The sequence below is a fragment of the Syzygium oleosum genome, unplaced genomic scaffold (assembly GCF_021117445.2).
Source record: "Syzygium oleosum isolate NSW1041296 unplaced genomic scaffold, Sole_v2.1 Sole_v2.33, whole genome shotgun sequence".
Classification (NCBI taxonomy): Eukaryota; Viridiplantae; Streptophyta; class Magnoliopsida; order Myrtales; family Myrtaceae; genus Syzygium; species Syzygium oleosum.
The window spans coordinates 1,865,378-1,880,015 of record NW_026607517.1 but is presented as its reverse complement, the minus strand read 5'-3'; the positions used below and the strand labels follow the sequence as shown (position 1 = coordinate 1,880,015).

The 14,638-nt window shown below is 41.7% G+C and overlaps 3 protein-coding genes across 6 annotated transcripts; 1 reads left to right on the top strand and 2 right to left on the bottom strand.

The window, feature by feature from the left end:
- Positions 1 to 2,405: 2,405 nt before the first annotated feature.
- On the top strand, positions 2,406 to 6,720 carry LOC115672676 (B3 domain-containing protein Os01g0234100-like). The gene is made up of 7 exons (XM_030594561.2): positions 2,406 to 2,740; positions 2,925 to 3,003; positions 4,068 to 4,099; positions 4,182 to 4,344; positions 4,432 to 4,638; positions 5,558 to 5,630; positions 5,731 to 6,720. The coding sequence occupies exons 2-7, from the start codon at positions 2,953 to 2,955 to the stop codon at positions 6,474 to 6,476; spliced, it is 1,272 nt and encodes a 423-aa protein (XP_030450421.1). The 5' UTR covers positions 2,406 to 2,740; positions 2,925 to 2,952; the 3' UTR covers positions 6,477 to 6,720.
- Positions 6,721 to 6,842: 122 nt separating this feature from the next.
- Positions 6,843 to 9,747, bottom strand: LOC115672675 (xanthotoxin 5-hydroxylase CYP82C4-like). Its single transcript, XM_030594560.2, has 3 exons — positions 8,793 to 9,747; positions 8,377 to 8,583; positions 6,843 to 7,661 (listed from the first exon to the last, which is right to left on the bottom strand). Exons 1-3 carry the CDS (start codon positions 9,537 to 9,539, stop codon positions 7,041 to 7,043), a joined length of 1,575 nt encoding a protein of 524 aa, XP_030450420.1. The 5' UTR covers positions 9,540 to 9,747; the 3' UTR covers positions 6,843 to 7,040.
- A 1,952-nt stretch (positions 9,748 to 11,699) lies between these two features.
- On the bottom strand, positions 11,700 to 14,376 carry LOC115672823 (B3 domain-containing protein At4g34400-like). 4 transcript variants are annotated; one of them, XM_056304885.1, is made up of 6 exons: positions 14,067 to 14,372; positions 13,570 to 13,645; positions 13,125 to 13,485; positions 12,887 to 13,002; positions 12,294 to 12,598; positions 11,700 to 12,024 (listed from the first exon to the last, which is right to left on the bottom strand). In XM_056304885.1, exons 2-5 carry the CDS (start codon positions 13,639 to 13,641, stop codon positions 12,341 to 12,343), a joined length of 807 nt encoding a protein of 268 aa, XP_056160860.1. In that variant the 5' UTR covers positions 13,642 to 13,645; positions 14,067 to 14,372; the 3' UTR covers positions 11,700 to 12,024; positions 12,294 to 12,340. The 4 variants fall into 4 exon arrangements, with proteins under 4 accessions (XP_056160860.1, XP_030450638.1, XP_056160859.1 ...); XM_030594778.2 differs by lacking the exon at positions 11,700 to 12,024 and having other exon boundaries at positions 12,178 to 12,598; positions 13,570 to 13,677; positions 14,067 to 14,376; XM_056304884.1 differs by lacking the exon at positions 11,700 to 12,024 and having other exon boundaries at positions 12,178 to 12,598.
- Between the last annotated feature and the right edge of the window lie 262 nt (positions 14,377 to 14,638).

The window sequence follows — 14,638 nt, the reverse complement described above, 5'->3', positions numbered from 1 at the left end:
TGAATTAATGCAAAGATTCGGGGATTGTTTGTGTTATTATACCAGAAGAAAACACATAATTACAAAACTCATGTACATTTATGAAACATCGATTAGTATAATTACTTGATATATGAACAAATTTCCCATTAAAAAAATTACTAACCACTCGTTAGGAGCAATTTATAATTAATCGATCGAAAATTGTTTTTATAAACGAAAAAATCCTGATACATTATAAGAAATAAATAAAGTCTTTTGCATTATTTTAACGAACTTTTTATTTGAGACAACTTCGATAGGCTTGTTTTCCTTATGAGGTTCAATATGTAAATTTGAAGTTTGTTGATTATCGACATACTTGTTCTATATAAGATTATAGATTATAAAAGTACTAGAGAAGACCATTAAAATTGTACATACCGTGATTATTCGTTTGTAAATTTCTCGTTTTTTTTGTGATTTGACATTTCTTTGTGTTGCAGGAGGTGATTTGCAAATATTAATTCACTTTTGCCTATCCTTCCTATTCTATGTTGCATTTCTTCCAATTTAAATTGATTAGCCATCCACCCATTAAAAACAGCTAAAAAAAAAAAACCCATCCATGGATTGAATATTAGATGAGACTCAAGGTTCAATAGCATTGATTGTGGAGAAAAAAAATACAACATTAATGACCAAAAAACCGTCTTCATAATCATAGATTATGAATTATAGATACATTGGACATGTATAATAACCAGTTCACATATTTAATGCAAGGAAAAGAAGAAACTCAGCATTAATGGCTTTGTGGCAAAAAGTCGCTTTCATATTTATTATTATGTATTATAGATTCAATAAGGAAAAAATCTACTATCGTTCTGATATATTCATGCATTTTCTAATCAATTTCATACACTTTTAATTTGTCCAATCAAGTCCTTCTACTTTCACAAATTTTTTAATTGAGTTTCTTGACATCAAATTTGACTAAATTCAGCTAATATCCCTGTCGACCCATGCCAAGGTACAATGGACATCGCAATATGGACATATGTGAAAAAACTTAATCAATTTAGAAAATGTTGGAGTATGATGTGGATTAAAATTAGCCAATATGGACATCCAAATTAGAAAAACTTCATCCACATCATACTACGAATTTTGTTTAACGACCAAGTTAATTTTTTTTTTGGGTCGAATAACGATCACGTTAATTGAATTTGGTCGAATTTGGTGTTAAAGGGATCTAATTAGAAAGTTTGTAAAGGTGGAAGGATTTGATTATACAAATAATATAAGATTTTATTAGAAAAAAGTGTGAAGTTGTAAGTACGGAAAGTATTCGTGCTCCTAGTTGCGGTTACTTACACTATAAGAGGAATTTGAGCAATTTGACTTGCCCCTAAAGATCTAGATCATTGAATTGGGCAAACCTCAATAAAGACCCATCAAATTCAATGTTTTAGAAGTAAGTTCACACATATCTAATGCATTTGATGCCCAAGTTAATTATTAATTAAGTTTCTCCGGTATCAATTTCAATTGAATTCAGCTAAGGTGTCCATCGGGCGACACCAAAGTATGATGCGAAAAAAATGTACTAATGTCGAAGTGGACATGTGAAGGAAAACTTAATTGAAGTAGATAATGTTGGGTTACGATGTGGGAAAATAATTAGCCAAAACAGAAATTCAAATTGGAAAAAGAAAACATTCCACGCCACACCGTGATGTTGTTCGACTACCACATTAACTGAATCTGGTGTTAAAGGGATCTAATTAGAAAATAAGTAAAATCAGAGGGACTTGATTGGAAAAAAGACGTGAAAGTATAAGTACAAAGGTATTTGTGTTCCTAGTTGCCATTACCTACACAATGAGAGGAATTCAACTTGCCCCTAACAATTTAGACCATTGAATTCGACCAATCTCATGTACGACCATCAAATTCAATGTTCATCTCATGCATCTGTTCCTCGAGTTAACTTCACGCAATATTTTTCGCAAGATGCAATCTAAACTTTTCGGTTTACTCGAGTTGAAAAGTGAGTGGGAGGACATTTGATGATTGAAGACACATCGAAGCAATGAAATGCGAAACATTTCCGCCAATCCCACGACCTCTTCGTCGTATGGTTGATCATCTGGTCTAACAGAAAACAGTAATTAGCTGCTGATCGAATGGGCTCCAAGGATCACTTCATCACAATCTTCAACACAAAAAAAGAAGAAGAGAAGGAAAAGGTCATCCAACCTCAAGTTTCTAAACATAGGTCAGATTCGCAAGACCAAGAACAAGAAGAAGACTAGGGAAGAAATTTCAAGATTCCGCCACTGCATTTCGTGCAAGATTCAAGAATCGATGTGGGGTTAGTGGGTTCATGACAAAAAATGCAAGAACCTCTCTATTATTTACCTGGGAGGTGAAAATTTGGAGCTTCAGCTTACTGAATCGTCGATAAAAATTCGATCTTGATGTGGGGTCTGTATTGCTGATTCGGCCATGAATCTTCGTTCACGTTCACTGGTTGAGCGTCAAATACGCCCGGCGGACACTGTATTAAATCGCCACCAAAATAGCAGTCATTGCCACTAAGTGAAAATATCTAGGAGAAGAAGCTGTCGCTAGGACGCCCCCCCTTTCGGATTCACCCGGTGTTTTTGTTCCTGGCGACTTCATGGGAGACTAGACCAGAAAAGAGGCGACAACGAAAGAGCGCAGCGTGACAACGTCGGGACTTTCAAGAAGAGGCCCCCTTGCTCGAAGCCTTCGGGTGAGCGAGCGACACCGTACAGAGCCCCCGAAGTGACTCGCTAGGATTCACCTCCCTCTTTCTCTCTCTCCTGCTCCGTCCACTCGCAGCTCTCCTGATTCTTCCCAATCTCTCTTTCTGTTCCTCTGGGTTGAGTTTGATTGATCTTTGCCTTGAATCTTTTTTGGGTTTTTCGTATACCCAGAAGGAGCAAGGACAAACCCAAGATCGAGATGTCGCTGATGGTCAAGAAGCCGTTGGATCCAGATCCCAAGTCCGAACAAGTGAGGATGTCTCTTACTCCTGCTGTTTACCTTTTGAGCTCCCTGAAGTTGCCAATGGTCGTACCTCCCGTTCTCAGGACCGGTTGAACTTGGGGGTCATTTGCTTATCCTCAATGTGTACGATTGTCTGGAAGAATGGAGAAGTAATAGTTCAGATTTTGTGCTCGTAGGCTGCACGCCGTTAGCGCTTCCGTGTTTAGGATGCTTCTTGTCTAGGGTTTTTGTTTGGTCCTGAAGAAGCGCGAGGTTGGTCGTTCCTCTTTTTGCGCTTTCACAAAAAACGGCCAAACGCTCCAGGATTGATTGAACTTGTGAAATGGAGCCTGATGGTGGTCAGAGTTCGTCATGATGCGCACTTGTGCATCCAATTTCCTCAGAACTTGTGCTCTAGGATTCTGAAAGGAGCCACTAAACGGGCATCATGTGGTTTTCTTCAAATTAGGAAGCTTTTGACTGCTCAGTTTTCATTCTGGGCAAGTTTGCCCAGTTTTTCATTGGCTGTTCCAGGACAGTTTTGAAGAACTCCTAGATAAATGCCCAGGAAAACTGCTGCTGTTGGTTTCACTAGGACCAGAACTTTAATTCTCAACATCTCTATCTTTCCCCTCATCACATTTGACGAGATATCCTGGATGTCAGACTTTACTTCTTGAACACTTTCATGTAGAAGAATTTGCAGGCATCAGTCTAACTACAATGACCAAAATAACATCAGCCTGACTTTCTCAAATTCTTTTTCCAGCTTAACCACAGGGGTGCAGTGTCTGGGAAAAGGGTTGCTCTTTTTTGTAGTCAATTGGAGTTACTTCGTTTTATTATTGATTTGATGATGCTGATGCCTAGTACAAGAAGTTTGTCAACTCGCTTGGATACACGGAAAAAGTTCGCAGTGGCTCTGAGTTAGTTCCTTGGAGTTACTTATTTGGCCTTTTTTCTTTGTCCTGTCTGTTTCAAGTCTGAACTTGCCATCTAGTTGTATCAGATGCAGTTATCTTTATTATCAGCTGGAAGTGCATACACTACTTCTTATTAACTGGTCATAAACTTTCACGATGCATGAGCAGGTGGCATCAACCTACCATAGGGAGACAAAAAGGTTGGTAATTTCATTTTTCTTCAAGTAACAATAAACTTCACTAACTAATGTCTGACAGCTTCAGCGACCACTTTCTTTTCAGACAGAAGAGACTTGTTATTGATGACTTATATCACTATGATCATGTTGGGGGGAAATCTCCTGCCATGGAGCGGGCGGAAGAGTTTCGAGCAAATTTGCCAGCTGAAATCCCTAGCTTCCTGAAGACTATGGTGCGGTCAAATGTTACTACTGGATTTTGGCTGGTGAGTCGAGAACGCTTTACTAATGTTTGAATGAGAGAAGTCCTGGTAGGAAAATGAGATTCTCACTTCCCCATTCCTTACCTGCAGCATCTTCCCATGCCATTCTGCAAGTTGCATATGCCAAGACATAATATCACCGTTACTTTGGAAGATGAGAATGGGGAAGAATACCCTGTAAACTACATCGTGGATAAGACAGCACTAAGTGCCGGATGGAAAAAGTTCTCTAGTGCACGAGAATTAATAGAGGGTGATGTACTAGTTTTCCAGTTGGTCAGACCCTCCATCTTCAAGGTAACCCCTTTGGTTTTTGTTTAATGCATACAACAGAATAGAAATTATCTAGACTGGTGCTAGATTTGGATATGAGAAGAAAGCAAAGATTCTTTTGATGCATGTCCGTGATAATAGGTTTTTTGATTGGTAATAAGTACAACAAATGTTCAAATGCCGTTCTACCAGAGAAAGAAATGGATGGCAGTTAACCGTAAGTTATGATGGCTAAGAGAGTGCTGCTGAATTGGGTTTATTTCTATTTGACTTATTTGACATTTCATATAATAAGTCATATGTCATCATTGTCATGCAAACTTCCAAGTAGAGTACTGCTCTTGCTAGGGAAATAAAAGGAGGCAGTTGATGGTCCTGAATGCTTTTTAAAATGCTTTGAGAGCAACGCAACCACCCTGTGAGATCTCTAAAAGTTAGCAGACAAAGCCTAGTATTGAAAATGTAAATCAGTGTGTTACTAGCACTGCCTAGCTGTAATTTTGTGAGGCAGGAAGAGGAAAGAGTAATTTTAGCGAGGAATGACCCGGCGACAGGACTGGATATTAGTATGAAGGACCATTGCTCCACTTATTTGAAGCAGCAGGATCGAGATTTGTGGCCTGTCTGGTAAATTTCAATTAGGTCTGGGACTGTTTTTGCATGAGATAGCATCGTATAATTGCCACAATGTGCTGGTAGCATGTGTATAAGCTTGACTCAAAATCAAGAAGATGATACTAGGGCTGTAAACAATTACCACCATAACCCTAATAATGCCAGAAATCAAAATAAACTGAGAGAACAGATAGCAGCCTGGTCATAGATTTATTTTTGTAAATCTCTTTCAACGTTTCTTAGTCAGATCATGCTTTGGTGACCAAGATTAAAGTTTAATAGTTTTCCCACAGCTGATCATATCCTTTCATCATTGATCTTATTTTAGGTACACATTGTGAGAGGGAATGGTTCCCAAGGGGCTTTGGGTCTGGATGCGCCCAGAAAACAAAATGATTCTGGTAAACTGTGTAGATCTTCACATTTTCCCCTCCGCTATATATATCAAATGCTTCTGCAAAGTTTCTGAAACTAATGTTCTAATGTTCCCGAATGCTAAAGAAAATCGGATGGACAAGGAAGTCATACCCAACAAGAAGTCCCCGAGCTCAGGACCTGTTTCACAAGACACATCTCCCGACAATGCTCAAAGCAAAAGCTTGATGGTTTTGGATACAAATCCCCCATGCACGCCTGATCAGCCTGCCAAGTTGGGCGACGTGGTCGGTCCAGATGCCACACATAGGACTAGACTCTCAAACTCAATATCTGCCATTGATTGCGGAGAGGCAACAAGCAACAGCAGTCTGACTGTACTTGTCAATGGCACAGCTATTGACTCTGACCTTTCTGAGTACCAGAGGACAAGATATTTGGAGCTCTGCTCCAGTCAGAATGGGTTTCTGCATGACAACCTTCTCAAGAGCATTAATTACAAGTTGGCTGCTGAGATGATTTCTGAGACGGTCAACATTGCGGATGCCGTTAAAGCTAGCAACCTCTCCACTTCAAGAGCGGACCTTGAGATGTGGGATAAGACTTTGGAGGGATTTGAGCTTCTGGGAATGAAAGTTGAATTTTTACGTGCTCGGTTGGACCAAATCAAGAATGTCGCTTCGGAGTTAGAGAAGTATCGAGATGCTGAAAGCAAGCAAGCTTCAGTCAACGAGGAGATGAGGAGCGTTCAAGTGAGGCTAACCAAGTTGAAGAAGTTGAAGAAAAGACTTGATGCTGATATAGAATCTCTGAAGGCGAATGCGGAGAGGCATGAACGTGTGTTCCAGGAGGAGGCTAGTGCTCCATGGTGATGGGAAATCTGTAAGAATGTACTTCTGTAAAATGTTCTTTCCAGTAGTGGACGTGCTTGCAAGATTATATTATTTGGGCCATTGTAATTTAGTGTAGCGTTGCCGATGGTTACAACTGGATCCATAATGGCAAGAGAGTCTAAACAGATCCATGCTCCAATTTTTTTTTTCTTTGTGAAGACACCATTAATATCACTATGTTTTGAAAATTGAATATATCACATGGAGGGATATGTTTTGCTGCTTTTGTGAGGGTGATTTAGGTCAGATCAGCACCTGGCTGGGATCAGATTTGGGTTGTCACATTGAGTTAAGCAGGATCATGGCTGTTTTACTTGATAACGGCTTTGAGATGGCAGATCAATATTAGGAAACTTGAACAATATTATTTTTTCAGAAGAAATTAGGCTAGACATGTTATGCAGAAAATGTTTGACAAGGCAAGGCAGAGCAAATATCACTTGGGAACTCCATTTAACACATGCATACAGGCAGATATGTAGTGTCAATATGGGTACAACCATATGTGACACACGTTTAACTTGGTGCTTTCTTTCTGAATGCTCAGTAGCATGTAGCTGGTAACCTTGGTGTAAGTACAACCTCCAGTGGTGTCGCTCTTGGCATTGTCAATCCAGGACTCTCACTCATATCAACCTCTGAACCCGAGACTCTTTCCAGTTTGAATGCATGCAGCAGCCGGGCAAGAATAAGTTGTACTACTTGTAGGCCAAATGAGACCCCAGGACACATCCTCCTACCAGAACCAAATGGTATATATTCAAAAGAATGACCTCTAACATCCACATGAACATGGTCAGTCAGGAATCTCTCTGGCTGAAACTCTGATGCACGTGACCAGATTCTGGGGTCACGTTGCAGCTTCCACAAGTTAACCATAAGGCGTGTACCTGCAGGGACATGGAACCCGGCTACGATGCAGTCTTCCATGGCTTCCCTTGGTGCAGAAAGTGGTAGTACGGGGTAAAGACGCAGTGTTTCCTTGACCACAGCTTGTAAGTAGGTTAAGTTTTTTATGTCCGATTCTTCCACTTGGCGGTGCTTGCCAACTCGGACATCCAGCTCATCTTGGGCCCTTTTTAGGGAGTGCTGGTTGTTTAGGAGAAGGGATAGCGCCCATGTAAGAGTCAACACTGTGGTGTCATTGCCTCCCAAGATCACACTCTGCAATATAAATGTGTGAGCATCATTTTTCAGTGGCTAGTTTTGTGCTCTTGCCGTAGTAAATCAAACAGTTTGGGGTAAGAGTCCAAAAGTTTGTAAAATGAGGAACATAATGATCTTCAAAAATTTAAGCATTGCAATGTTTTTTTATTCTTCTTTTCTGTTCTATATGAGCATTGAAATGTGTTTTGCTGATATAACATTGTATGGGCACTATATTGCCTTGGAGACATTCTAGAAGTTTGAATTCTAAGTTATTTTGGAAATTATTAAACGGAGAAGCTCTTTTTCTCTCTCGATTTGTTCCTTCTGAATGACATCACAAGTCTGTGCAATGACTAATTTGTATCTCTATGATGGCATCGATTTTTTCCTGAAATGGATGGTGACCAGCAGTTGCATAGATTTCCTCAATTGGCTAGACTTTGCTTGTCGTGTCGGATGTCCTAACCTGGAATCGTGTTTCGAGTTTTCTTATGAAAGAGGTTTTCACTATCACCTACTTCGACTTCTACAACTTAACTTACTAATTTGACTGGGAACTAGGAGCACAAACACGGACCAGTACTGCTAGCAGCCTTAAAGAACAAAAAAAGAAAAGAAACTGACCAAGCTTTGAGCAAAATACACTAGAGCCCGAGATCTTCGGAGAAATACAATCTCCAAAGCTCAACCAAAAGCGAGAAGGATTTACAGTGAAAGTTTAACAGTGTACCAAGCAAGTGGCCTTGATGATAGTATCAGCCTCTTGAACAGAGTACTTCCCATCCTCCAAATCCGTTGCAGAGAGCATAAAATGAATGAAGTCTTGCTCATCATCCTCGACTTTTGCGACGGCCCTTCTTTTCCGGTGGTCCTCCACCCACCTTCCAAGAACCCAATCCAGTTCCTTGGCGGTCCTCTTCATTTCAGTCACCCGTCCCTTCACCAAAAAGAGTATTTAGCTAGGCAAATGATCTATATTATGGTTGATATGGGGACTCAATTGACTCAGCTTTTAGAGATTCGTGTTATATTTGTTGCTTGTCAATTGGATCAAACTTTTGGTTGATCGAGTCAATAACAATCTTGATTCTGTTCCTTACCAAAAAAAAAAAAAAACAATCTTGATTATGTTTTAACTTTTCTTACCTTCACTACATCTAGCCATCCTAGAAAAGGTATTGCATCTGAGACCATAATTTGCCCCACAAGAAAGAAGAAATCTCCCAGAGCTTTCCGGCATCTTGTTGACTCCTCTTCATCCCCTTTGTCGCCCTTTAGATAGCGTTTTCCCGCGACCATCCTCACCGTTATATTCATAGCCACATGCCCAAAATTCTTCTCCATCTCCACTGTAACTGGGTTTTCGCCGTTGCTCAACCATTTCTCGTACAACCCCTTGACGAAAAGATTGGTTTCTCCATCTCTCACATGCTTGAGCAAATCGAGCCGGTGGTTTGAGAGGAGCTCAACCACGGCGAGCTTCCTCATACCACGCCAGTATGGACCATAAGGAGCGAACCCAAACATGGCATGATTGTAACCCATGAGTTTGATGGCTAGTGATCTGGGCCGGGTGGGGAAGATGCTGTCATTCGAAGTGAAACATTCTTTAGCCACTTCCCAGTTACTTACCACAAGTACTCGGTGTATGCCGAGGCGGATAGAGAAGGTTGGTCCGTACTGATCAGCCATGGCTGCTAGGATTCTGTGCAGTAGCTTGTTTGGCCCCAGAAGATGAAGATGCCCGAAAAAAGGCCATGCCCCTGCTGCCTCTGGGAGTGTTTGGCCCCTTTTGTTGTTTCTTTTGGATCTACGCAGTGAAGTATAGAGATAGATGATGACTAGAAGAACAGCAAGGCCAATCTTTTGAAGGTCGAGGGAGAGCAGCTCCATGGTTTGCAGTTTGTCTTGAGATGGTTTGTGAGCAATTTTGTATGACCTGTTTTGCTTAGTTGACAAAGGATTAAGAAGACTTCACGGGAACGTGATTCGATAAACTATTATGTAGACTCATTTCATGAATGAGGCGGTGGGTAAAACCAACCACCAAATGAGCGATACGTGGGGAATGTATGGTTTTCCTTTTAAAAGCGCGAGTCAAACTGTTTCTTGAGCTGTCATCTACTAGATTCATAAAATGAGTCTAGACAATGGGAACACGTAATTCTCTTGTTGGGGGGAGTGAGTGGACATGGAGGAGCCACGATTATTGCGGGAAGCTTTCTGTTTTTGCTTGGACTGGGACTGTAGGATGCATCCAGAGTCTCTTAAAATTGATGTCCAGCCAATCTATTTAGAAGAGTTCCATTACCAGTCACATCGCCGGCGAGGCCATTGTGGCCTGGGCGAGGGCCGGCCTCGACCGATCTGGCGAGGGGAGCCCTCGCCGGGGCTCGCCTTGCCCAAGCGAGGTGAGGCCGACCCTCGCCGGGGCTTGCCCGCCCTCGCCCAGGCGAGGGTCGACTAGGCCTTGCCCAAGCGAGGGTCGCTGGGCCTCGTTTATGGCGGACGACGGTGGCCTCGTCCGGGCGAGGCCAAGCGGCCAGCCATGGCCAGTGGCCGGTGTCCGGTCACCGGCCAAAGGGAGAAGAAGAAAAAGAAAGAAAAGAAAAAAGAAAAGAAGGAAAAAAAGAAAAAAAATCATAAGAAATATTTAAAAAATCTAAAAAATATCAAAATATTATTAAATATTATTCCCATCGGCGCCAATGTGTCACATAGAACTGAGAAATTAATAAAATATGGCCACGTCATATTTCCGACGACCCAAATTGAAGTTGGCACTTAAGTGACCGTTTTTAAAAAAAAAGTGGCATTTAAGTGATCCGAAAAAAACTTTTGGCACTAAAGTGAGCACTGTACACAAGTTTTGACACTTCTAGTATTCTTCACCTGAAAAAAAAAGTCCAACCAATGATTGTCCTTAGTGTCGTTTGAAAAGAGAAATCACTGATATTAGCATTTAACAGTATGCTTATAACCAGTTGCTCCTCTAATGGGTTGGTATTCTAATCATGAAAATCATGGGGCTTGATTATGGATCTGCCGATTCATTACATCTAATAGGATCATTTGCACTCAAGGTCATTAATTTTGTTATAAGCGCGCGAATCCCGGGCGATATATTCCGAAAGTACACCATGTCAACACCGCAAACAATGAAAGAAAAAACAAAACCAATAGAAGGAACACAATTGGGATACGACTTATTTTGTGCATCAGTTTGAGTGTATTTATGCGAGTACTTGTTGCGTATCACATCAATCAAAGGTCCTCATCCTGTTTGCTGTGTTCTGCAAATTTAGTCCAGTTTATTGGAGTAGTCCATCTTGTCGGACGTCGACGACAGACGTTTCATTTCAATTGGAATTTGATCTCGTAGCCTAATTGCATCCCACAAGCATCAACAACTAGAGGACAGTGCTGACATTTTTACTTGTACATCTGTGCAACGGCAGTCGCAAACTCTATTTTCGCGAGGTGTCGTCGACACAACTCAGACGTATTGATCGGATGAAATTATGTCACATGTCTAGAAATGGCAACAACAGCTACATGTATCGCACTTACAGAAATGCGTGCGAAAACAGATCTTTTTCCATCCTTCAAAGTTTAAACATGCTATTGTCGCCACTTAACTGTTCATGGAATGATTATCTTCTAATTTTCATGAAAGCTTTTGCGTTTATTGCTTTGGATATGATACATAAAAGACGACATGTAACTGAAGGAATCTCAAATGCGCCAAATCTTTTCTCAAGTAGGATTTGTTAGCAGCCCCATTGTTTATTGTCAATGTCGAGTATGGTTGACAGGAAAGGGCACAAGTTTCAAGATCAGCAGTCCCTGATTGGACGGAGGCAGCATTTCCGTGCAAGTACACGGAGCAAGGCCCATACTCCTTCGCATTTTTTGTTTCATTGCAAAGCATACCATGTGCCGTGATTGCCTGAAAATGACAGTAAAGCATACACGAAGCCACAGTGTTGTGAGCTTTTAGCCCACCAAATGGACTCATTCTTGTTATGTAATTCAGATTGTTCATCCTCTTCCTTTTGCTCATGGCAGAGGCAGAGGCGGCGAGTGCCTCGGGAGCGATGGTAGCAGAGGCGGTCGCCATTTCCTGGAATTCCACAGTCTAATTAGAAATCGAGAATATTTCACAGCAGTGAGAAGAGCTAGGACCTTTCTGGGGAAGACAATGGGTGTGCCTATTTCTGGTTGAGAATGTTCAATTACCTGTTTTTAAGTGGAGGTTTTTTCTCTGAGCTTGTAGAACTAAATGGAGGGAAGCAAAGTGAGACTTCGTATGTGGAGGAATGGGAGATAGAGAAAGGATAAGGTGAGTGGGGTTGGCTCCAGAACAGATCTGTTGCAACTTCAGATATTGTCCAAGAAAAACAATGAAGTTAGGCCCTTTGGTTTGCAGGTGAATGAATATGGACCACCCATTCATACCAACAAGTCCTATCTAATAAATCCCACTGCAATTACAAATAAAGATGTAACTTGCAAGAACTGAAGAACCGAATAAAGAAGCACAAAAATATTGTTTGAAGTGATGACACAACAAGAACAACATTGAAGTCCAGCATAATAATAAATACTGTTCAAATAACTGAAACTTCCATGTCAAAAGTTAATTACAACTAGCCAAAGTCCCAGATCAGATTGGGGGCCACGAGCTGGGGTTTTCAGGTATTGTCGCCTCTTATGATGTGAACCTTAATGATGCGACCGGCGACTCCTCCTTTCTCCAGAAGCTCACATATACACCGGTCGTTCTTCTTCAAATTGTTATGGCGACATAAGGCCCCCCAGCCACAGATCCAGATGCGGCCATCTTTCCACACCTTAGGCCTCCCTCTCCATGTCCTCCCCGTGGGATCTTGGAACTCAACAGCTTGAGGTAACTCGAGTTCATAATCGTTTAGCACAGTGTATGGAAAGTACTGCAACGAGATAGGTGAGTGCAATGAGGACTCTATGTCAATAATTCTAAGACAAAATCTCCATTATTAAAAATAACTAATTCTGTAATGATCATTTTATAGAGCAAGAAAGAAGATCGCACTTCAGCAAGCTCTTCCTTGTCTGCACTACAACACTTCAAGGGGATATACTAGGACAGCAGATTGACAGGCGGATCCAAGAAGGCTAAAGAAGAACATTCATAACAAGATCACATTTCTAGGGATATACTATGCAAAACGAAAAGTGGGATAGAAGAGCAAGCATACCAAGCGAGCTTTTCTAAGAGTTCGGATCCTTGTCACGAAATACGGATTTTTGGGGTCGATGTACCTCTCCACATCGATAGGATCTTCATCATCAGCTTTCCTCTTGCTAAAGATCCCTGTATATCGGATAACACTAAGAGAGTCGAACAAACTAAGAAATTCACTGCTTATAAGCTATGTACACCCAATATAATTGCAATGTGCTGAAAATTAATGAATCGCGAATGATTTCTATTACCTTCTTTTTTGGACCGTTTCCTCCTGCCTTCATGTTCCTCCTCCTCGCAGTCCTTATCGTCACGCTCACGGACTTCACATCCTTCTCCTACCTCCTCAGGGAGGGCGCACTCTTTCTTCTCACACGCGGAGTGCCCAAAGATAACAACATTGAACACACTGTGACTCCGATAGGAGAAAACCATAAAGTCATTCATCTCGACTAGGTTGTCCCGCACAAATTCTTGCCAGCCGTCTTCAAAATAGGCATCCCGTGCCTCCAAAATCACCTTCACACGCCATTGCCGCCCCATGCGACGCCTCAGGAGGATCTCTCCTGATAGTGGCCCATCTAGCCGCGCCAGGAAACCATTAGGAATGCGCTGCAAGGAACAGACATAAGTGAGTCGCGAAATAGAACAATTTGCCGAGTTAAAAACAGTTCATAAGAGAGAGAGTTATCTCACCATTCTCTGAGAGCTATGTTCTGGCCTGTACACTTTGAAGAAATCTGGGATTTTTCTCGGAGCATTCTCCATCTCCCTTTTGTTAGCAGGTAGAGGGGAGTCAATATCCTAAAGTTTAATGTAAGCTAGCGTAGAGAATCTCAGTGAGTGCAACAGACACCAAGCTCTCGGAAACCATGCGTCATACACATTTTCAACGACAATTATTGTACTACTTCAAGCCAAGCTTGCGATCAGTTACGAGGGAAAACATTTTTTAGTAGAATAGTGATGACAAAAAAGGTTTCTTCCAAGACAGGTTGCAAGGCAAATCTACTTTCGAAGCCCTCAGATAACCCATCTCCTTTTGTTTGATCACGACATTCCGATCAGGAAAAAATACAATACAACAAAATAACCGAAACACGACACGAAGCCGAAAAACTTGGATTTGTGTTTTTAACCCGATCTGAGAACACAGTTGAGCAGAGCAGAGCAGAGCAGAGCAAGGCACGAACCAGAAAAAACACGCGAACAGGAAGGAGGGCTCTCGGTTTCACTCTCCGACGCCGTCGGTCTCCGTCCTGTTTTGGGAGTGGCCGTTCTTTGTCGTCTCTGCCTCTGTCGTCCTGGGCTACAACGAGGTTCGAAGGTCCATGTGCGCCGGTAAAATGGTGGTCGACATGGAGGTTTTTGCTTTATGGTCAAAACAGAGGAGGGGGCTCTGCGTCGTCTGCTGCCCATCAATGCGTTGGTTACCCATCGATTATAATTTCCTCTATTTCAACGAGAGTGACGTTGTTACACGTCTCTTTCGGTTGTTCATTTGTAGGGGGCTAAAATGGCAGGAACGTTGCTTGATGAACACAACTCAACGTTTGGGTGTTCTTTAATGCAGAGTTCGGCTTGTAGTAAAAAAGAAGTGGAGAGATGTGGTTGAGCTGCCTGGTGGAGTTCCTATATGAAGAAGCTGAAAGATAATGCTGAGTTGCACGCCACTTACTACGAGATTCTCGAGAGTGATGGCCAATGCGTCTTTTCACGAGACTTTAGTTCCGGCAGCACCGCCACCCCCCTCCGACAAATATAG

Bases quoted from the DNA above. Each gene is read 5' to 3' on its own strand.
- LOC115672676 (XM_030594561.2), top strand. From the start codon at position 2,953: ATGTCGCTGATGGTCAAGAAGCCGTTGGATCCAGATCCCAAGTCCGAA. The intron at 4,345-4,431 runs GTGAGTCGAGAA...CCTTACCTGCAG, and splicing joins TTACTACTGGATTTTGGCTG to CATCTTCCCATGCCATTCTG. The intron at 4,639-5,557 runs GTAACCCCTTTG...ATCTTATTTTAG, and splicing joins TCAGACCCTCCATCTTCAAG to GTACACATTGTGAGAGGGAA.
- LOC115672675 (XM_030594560.2), bottom strand. From the start codon at position 9,539: ATGGAGCTGCTCTCCCTCGACCTTCAAAAGATTGGCCTTGCTGTTCTT. The intron at 8,584-8,792 runs GTAAGAAAAGTT...TTTTTGGTGAAG, and splicing joins GATGGCTAGATGTAGTGAAG to GGACGGGTGACTGAAATGAA. The intron at 7,662-8,376 runs GTACACTGTTAA...TTTATATTGCAG, and splicing joins TCATCAAGGCCACTTGCTTG to AGTGTGATCTTGGGAGGCAA.
- LOC115672823 (XM_030594778.2), bottom strand. From the start codon at position 13,641: ATGGAGAATGCTCCGAGAAAAATCCCAGATTTCTTCAAAGTGTACAGG. The intron at 13,003-13,124 runs GTAATAGAAATC...TCCGATATACAG, and splicing joins GAAACGGTCCAAAAAAGAAG to GGATCTTTAGCAAGAGGAAA. The intron at 12,599-12,886 runs GTATGCTTGCTC...ATCTCGTTGCAG, and splicing joins CTCTTAGAAAAGCTCGCTTG to TACTTTCCATACACTGTGCT.